Source organism: Penaeus vannamei, chromosome 41 (genome assembly GCF_042767895.1).
Source record: "Penaeus vannamei isolate JL-2024 chromosome 41, ASM4276789v1, whole genome shotgun sequence".
Classification (NCBI taxonomy): Eukaryota; Metazoa; Arthropoda; class Malacostraca; order Decapoda; family Penaeidae; genus Penaeus; species Penaeus vannamei.
Window position 1 is genome coordinate 3,029,520 of NC_091589.1, and position 7,500 is coordinate 3,037,019.

Consider the following 7,500-nt stretch of genomic DNA (forward strand, 5'->3'; position numbering starts at 1 on the left):
CCTCTTGTCCTCCCTCTATCCTCTCCATACTCGGCTTTCTTCTCATCTACACTATCTCACTTCTTTCTCTTATCCTTCTTCCCCCATCCCTCCCCCTGCTCCTATCCCCTCCCTCCTTCCTCTATCGTTCTTCCCCTCCTGACTTCTTATCCCATCCCTCCCTTCTTTCTCATCCTCCCTTCTTTCCTTTTCTTTCCACATCCCTCCACTTCTTTTCCCATCCCTCCCTTTCTTTCCTTTTCTTTCCCATCCCTCCCTTCTTTCCCATCCCTCCCTTCTTTCCCATCCCTCCCTAACCCTCTCTTCTCAGCCCCCTGGGCCCTCCCAGCCCCCTCTCTTCACCTCCCAGCCCCTCTCTCTTATCTCCCTCCCCTCCCTCCCAGCCCCCTCTCTTCTTCCCCCCCTCCCAGCCCCCTCTCTTCTCCCCCCCTCCCATAACCTCCTCTCTTATCCCCCCCCTCCCAGCCCCCTCTCTTCTCCCTCCCCCCTCCCAGCCCCCCTCTCTTCTCCCCCCTCATCCACCGCCTCTTCTCCCCCTCCCTCCCGATCCCCTCTCATCTCCCCCTCCCCTCCATGACCCCCTCATCTTCTCCCCCCCCTCCCAGCCCCCCTCTCTTATCTCCCCCTCCCAGCCCCCCTCTCTTCTCCCCCCCTCCCAGCAGCTCCCCTCTCTTCTCCCCCCCCTCCCAGGCCCCTCTCTTCTCCCCCCCCCCATCACCGCCTCTTCCTCCCCCCCCTCTCTCCCAGCCCCTCATCACCGCCTCTTCCTCTCCCTCCCCCCTCCCAGCCCCCTCTCTCCTCCCCCCCTCCCAGCCCCCTCTCTTCTCCCCCCTCAGCCCCCTCTCTTCTCCCCCCCTCATCACCGCCCTCTTCCTCCTCCCCCCCTCCCCAGCCCCCTCTCTTCTCCCTCCCCCTCCCAGCCCCCTCTCTTCTCCCCCCCTCCCAGCCCCCTCTCTTCTCCCCCCCCCCTCCCAGCCCCCTTCTCTTCCCCTCTCTTCTCCCAGCCCCCCCTCATCACCGCACCTCCCAGCCCCCTCTCTTCTCCCTCCCCCCTCCCAGTCCCCTCTCTTCTCTCCACATCTGCACTCTCTTCTCCCTCCCTCCCTCCCAGCCCCCTCTCTTCCCCCCCCCTCATCACCGCCTCTTTCTCCCCCCCCCTCATCACCGCCTCTCCAGCCCCCTCCCAGCCCCCCTCTCCCAGCCCCCCTCTCTTCTCCCCCCCCCTTCCCAGCCCCTCCTCTCTTCTCTCCCCCCCCTCCCAGCCACGCCTCTCTTCTCTCCTCAGCCCCTCCCTCCCAGCCCTCAGCACCGCCTCTCTTCTCCCCCCCCTCCCCAGCCCCCTCTCCCAGCCCCCTCTCTTCTCCCCCCCCCTCCCAGCCCCCTCTCTTCTCCCCCACTCCCAGCCCACCTCTCTCTCTCCCCACACCCTCCCTCCCCAGACCCCCCTCTCCCAAGCCCCCTCTCTCCCCCCTCTCCCAGCCCCCCCATCACCGCCTCTTCCCCCCCCCTCCCAGCCCCCCTCTCCCCCAGCCAGCCTCTCATCTCCCCCTCTCTTCCCCCCCCCTCCCTCCCAGCCCCCTCTCTTCTCTCCCCCTTCTTCCCCCCCCCCCTCCCAGCCCCCTCCCAGCCTCTCTCCCCCCCCCTCATCACCGCCTCTTCCTCCCGCAGGAACCCGACGCCAGACTCGTCCTTGGGCTTCAAGTGGCAGCCTGTGTCGAAGGATTCCTTGCATTTCCTCGACATTCGGCCTGCAGCGGACATGGCGCCAGATGGGAGAGCGCGGGTTAGTTTTGATGTATTTATTTTGTTTTATTATTATTATTTTTTGTTGTTGTTGTTGTTATTATTATTATTATTATTATTATTATTATTATTATTATTATTATTATTATTATTATTATTATTATTATTATTATTATAGTTTTGATGTATTTATTTTGTTTTATTATTAATATTATTATTATTATTATTATTATTATTATTATTATTATTATTATTATTATTATTATTATTATTATTATTATTATTATTATTATTATTATTATTTTATTATTGGGGGGGAGGGGTAGGGAAGGAAGGTAGAAGTGTTGGGAAGAGAGTTGATTTTTTTTATTTTTTTTTTATTATTACTATTTTATTATTGGGGGGGGGGGGAAGGGGTAGGGAAGGAAGGTAGAAGTGTTGGGAAGAGAGTGGAATTTTTTTTTTTTTTTTTTTTTGGGTGGGGGGGTAAAATAAAAAAAATAGGGTCAGGGAATGAGGGTTAGGGAAAGAGAGAGAGAGAGAGAGAGAGAGAGAGAGAGAGAGAGAGAGAGAGAGAGAGAGAGAGAGGGAAGGAGAGAGAGAGAGAGAGAGAGAGAGAGAGAGAGAGAGATTTAATAATTTGACTTGATAACATTGATTTACAGAACCGTGTACATGCCCTGTAAATAGCCAGGGTAAGATATCAAAACATTTATCCAAACTGCCTGTGCTTCTATTTGTGTAAAGGGCTATTAGTCAAACATTAGCATTATATACATGTTTGAAGGTCAATGTCAGTGTCATTGAATTTTTGAAATATCATCTGGTTGTTAAAAAAAAAAAAAAAAAAAAAAAAAAACATATCACTAATCATTTCAAAGACAAATATGTCTACAAGAAGTTGATATAATCAATGTGATGATCTGTGGTCAGTACTGTATGATCGATAGATTGCAGTTTTCGTGCAACAAAGTAAGTAATGGGTACGATTATACGACTTGGACACGTTGTAGTTTGCAATGGAGATATGAAACTAGCTTTGCCTCCAAAACTGCATCCTGTACATAGTGCACTGATATCTTAAGCGTACCCTAGTCATTGCAACCTGCTAGCTCCGGGACAGTCTGATACTGACCTTTTAGGGTCTGCCTATGTCTGATGTCCCAAATAGTACCGTGTCTGTGTTTCTTCATCTTTTCGGTGGACCATACCTGACCCTCGTAATCTCGAAGACAGCTGATAACACTAGTTTTTATTTGATTGAGAGGTGGCAGCACTGCATCATATGGTTCACATGGGAAAGTGCCATTTCTGCCAATTGGTCAACCCTGCCACAGCACGATATTCCTATTTGAGAGGGTGTCCAGTATAGTGACACTTGAACACCCTGAATTGACAGTCTAGAACTTTGGTGGAGGATATTTCTTGTTATCATTCTTGCTGGATTATATGCCGTGAGCCAATGGAGCACACCCTGGCTTTTAGTAAAGACAGATGTTCACTACCATTTTGAGTTGCATGGCTTATAGCTACTGACTTAGCATCAGTTATGTTTGCCCAGTTGGAGATGCACACACTTTCTTCAAGATCTATATCAGGAATTAGTACAATCCCTGCTGTGCCATGAGGATCAGTGGAGGCGTCACAGTAGATTGTAAGTGGGGGGGGGGATGAGGGAGGCGGAGAATGTCAGTTAATGAGCTCTGTTCTCGAAGTTCTTGAGGTGGAGTCCCTCTTTGTCAGTATGAGCACATACATGAGTTCTGTACCAAGGAGCAGTAAGTATTATTCGGGGAATGTTAAGGGCTTCAAAATTCCATACACTGAAGAATAGATAGTATGAGCAGTTTGGACTTTCCATTCTAAGTTGGACTGTATTAGATTAGTGTCGAGGGCGGACATGCTTAACTATAATTGATCCCATTTGACAAGATAGTGAAAATTCGTGAACTGGGTAGTTCAGTGGTCTTAAACGCTCAAGGCAACGTTCCTTAGTGGTTTGAACAATATCCCTGGTAAAGCGAAAATTGTGGGACATGTGGAGAGCAATCACCATAACACAAAGATATTCATAGGTGTTCGTTCTTGCAATATTTTGTCCACTTAACCTTGGAATACGAGGTAGTTTACGAAGTCTGGAAATATGCTTGGTTTTGATTGAGTGGTTTATGAGACCAAGGGTTGCTCACTTTTTGCTGAACCTCTGATGGTTGCAAGACGCTAGACATACAGGTGAAGTTGAAGAGAGCAAAAGGAGGATTTCTTCCCAGTGTCTGTACCTTTTGCAAGAAGTCGGGTATTAGTCATTAGTGATTCCATCTAGTGGCTTTGCTAGACGGAAAAGCTGCAAGAAATTCTTCACTTGTAAATGGTGCACCGGCTTCATCAGAGACTTGGCACTGATAGTCAATTCCGTCTTTGTGATTGAATTGAAGAGAACAGCTGCGCATGGATAGAGGGAGATGATTAAGAGGAGGGAGGAAGGGGGGGAAATGGGGGAGGGAGAGAGAGAGAGGGGGGGGAGGGGAGGAGGGCGGAGTGAGGAAGGATGAGGGGGGAGAGAGGGAAAGGAGGAGGGCGGAGTGAAGAAGGATTGGGAGGGAGAGAGAGAGAGAGAGAGAGGGAGGGGAGGGGAGGAGAGGGGGGAGGAGTGAGGAAGGATTAGGGGGGAGAGAGGGAAAGGAGGAGGGCGGAGTGAAGAAGGATTGGGAGGGAGAGAGAGAGAGAGAGAGAGGGAGGGGAGGGGAGGGGAGGAGGGCGGAGTGAGGAAGGATTAGGGGGGAGAGAGGGAAAGGAGGAGGGCGGAGTGAAGAAGGATTGGGAGGGAGAGAGAGAGAGAGAGAGAGGGAGGGGAGGGGAGGGGAGGAGGCGCAGGAGTGAGGAAGGATTAGGGGGAGAGAGGGAAAGGAGGAGGGCGGAGTGAAGAAGGATTGGGAGGGAGAGAGAGAGAGAGAGGGAGGAAGAATTGCGAGGAAAGGAAGAAAGGAAGGAGAGAGGGAGGGTAAGGAGGGAAGAAAACAATTGAGGTTCCACCTATATGTCTACATCACGAAGAAGAAGGGTGAGCAGTGGGAGGATGCGGAGGTGGCTTGGAGGGAGGGAAAGAGGGGGGGGGGCAGAGGGGAGGGAAGGTGGGGCGAAGGGAGAGAAAAGAGAAGGGGGAGGGATGGAGTGGAGAGAGGGTGGGGCGGAGGGAGAGAAAAGAGAAAGGGGGGGGGGGAGGAGATGGAGTGAAAGATTGAGATAAGGAAGGATATATGTAGCGAATGGGGGAGGATCGGCAGGAGGGAGGGAGGGAGGGAGGGAGAGAGAGAGAGAGAGAGAGAGAGAGAGAGAGAGATAGAGAGAGAGAGAGAGAGAGAGAGAGAGAGAGAGAGAGAGAGAGAGAGAGAGAGAGAGAGAGAATGTTGGTGTGTGTGGTGGTGGGGGGGAGGCAGTAATATCAATACTAGTCAATCAAATTTTTAAAAAATCGCAATCTAAGATATTCTCAAATTTCCATCCCTTTTTCCACAACACAATACACGATTACTATTAATTCCAGTGGTAATCGTGTTTGGTAAAATCAAAAATGAACAATTTCTGAAAGTTGAATACATTCCAAATTAAAAATAATACCTCTCTTAAAAAAGTTAACACACTCTTTTTAAAAACCACACACATATATAATGGAAGCCAAATACACCTCTCATGAAAGCTAAATGAATTCCTGGAAGCTTCATTAATTCCTTATGAAATTCAGATCTAATTGCATCCCGGAGTAAACCAATGATCAACCCAGATCGATACTAATGATAACTTATCTATCCGAAGGTGCGGGCGTTCTGGGCAAGCCTTCCCACGAGACAGAACAAGATCCTGTACCCAGAGAGGTTCTCGTCGACAAGCCGCCCCAAGTGCTGAGATCTCGGGACTGTATGCCGCTAAAAACCATCTGAAACCATTTGTCTGCCGCTAAAAACCATCTGAAACCATTTGTCTGCCGCTAAAAACCATCTGAAACCGGGTCCTCTCTTGGAAATATATGACTTGGCAACCTATTTTGTCTCTTGGAGTACACTACTCGTCTCTTAAAAACACCTGTCTTTTGAAATCCTTTTGTCTGCCGCTAAAACCCATCTGAAACCGGCTCCTCTCTTGGAAATATAAGACTTGGCAACCTATTTTGTCTCTTGGAGTACACCACTCGTCTCTTAAAAACACCTGTCTTTTAAAATCCATTTGTCTGCCGCTAAAAACCATCTGAAACCGGCTCCTCTCTTGGAAATATATGACTTGGCAACCTATTTTGTCTCTTGGAGGACACCACTGGTCTCTTAAAAACACCTGTCGTTTGAAATCCATTTGTCTGCCGCTAAAAACCATCTGAAACCTTCTCCTCTCTTGGAAATATATGACTTGGCAACCTATTTTGTCTCTTGGAGGACACTACTCGTCTCTTAAAAACACCTGTCGATTGAAATCCATTTGTCTGCCGCTAAAAACCATCTGAAACCTTGGAAATATATGACTTGGCAACCTATTTTGTCTCTTGGAGTACACCACTCGTCTCTTAAAAACACCTGTCTTTTGAAATCCATTTGTCTGCCGCTAAAAACCATCTGAAACCTACTCCTCTCTTGGAAATATATGACTTGGCAACCTATTTTGTCTCTTGGAGGACACTACTCGTCTCTTAAAAACACCTGTCGTTTGAAATCCATTTGTCTGCCGCTAAAAACCATCTGAAACCGGCTCCTCTCTTGGAAATATATGACTTGGCAACCTATTTTGTCTCTTGGAGGACACCACTCGTCTCTTAAAAACACCTGTCTTTTGAAATCCATTTGTCTGCCGCTAAAAAACATCTGAAACCGGGTCCTCTCTTGGAAATATATGACTTGGCAACCTATTTTGTCTCTTGGAGTACACCACTGGTCTCTTAAAAACACCTGTCTTTTGAAATCCATTTGTCTGCCGCTAAAAACCATCTGAAACCTTCTCCTCTCTTGGAAATATATGACTTGGCAACCTATTTTGTCTCTTGGAGGACACCACTCGTCTCTTAAAAACACCTGTCTTTTGAAATCCATTTGTCTGCCGCTAAAAACCATCTGAAACCGGATCCTCTCTTGGAAATATATGACTTGGCAACCTATTTTGTCTCTTGGAGGACACTACTCGTCTCTTAAAAACACCTGTCGTTTGAAATCCTTTTGTCTGCCGCTAAAAACCATCTGAAACCTTCTCCTCTCTTGGAAATATATGACTTGGCAACCTATTTTGTCTCTTGGAGTACACCACTCGTCTCTTAAAAACACCTGTCTTTTAAAATCCATTTGTCTGCCGCTAAAAACCATCTGAAACCGGCTCCTCTCTTGGAAATATATGACTTGGCAACCCATTTTGTCTCTTGGAGGACACTACTCGTCTCTTAAAAACACCTGTCTTTTGAAATCCATTTGTCTGCCGCTAAAAACCATCTGAAACCATTTGTCTGCCGCTAAAAACCATCTGAAACCATTTGTCTGCCGCTAAAAACCATCTGAAACCATTTGTCTGCCGCTAAAAAACATCTGAAACCGGGTCCTCTCTTGGAAATATATGACTTGGCAACCTATTTTGTCTCTTGGAGGACACTACTCGTCTCTTAAAAACACCTGTCTTTTGAAATCCATTTGTCTGCCGCTAAAAACCATCTGAAACCTTCTCCTCTCTTGGAAATATATGACTTGGCAACCTATTTTGTCTCTTGGAGGACACCACTCGTCTCTTAAA

The 7,500-nt window shown here is 47.9% G+C and overlaps 1 protein-coding gene across 2 annotated transcripts in view; it reads left to right on the forward strand.

The window, feature by feature from the left end:
- LOC113823959 (venom carboxylesterase-6) overlaps positions 1-7,500 on the forward strand; it is a 28,378-nt gene that overhangs the window by 20,087 nt on the left and 791 nt on the right. The window contains exons 11-13 of one of the 2 annotated variants that reach the window (XM_070118230.1): positions 1,669-1,783; positions 5,557-5,661; positions 5,970-7,500. The exon at positions 5,970-7,500 is cut by the window's right edge and continues 791 nt beyond it. In XM_070118230.1, the coding sequence (XP_069974331.1) occupies positions 1,669-1,783; positions 5,557-5,646 (205 nt within the window). In that variant the 3' untranslated portion in view covers positions 5,647-5,661; positions 5,970-7,500. Of the gene's footprint in view, positions 1-1,668; positions 1,784-5,556 lie in introns of both variants that reach the window. The other variant, XM_070118229.1, reaches the window with a different exon arrangement.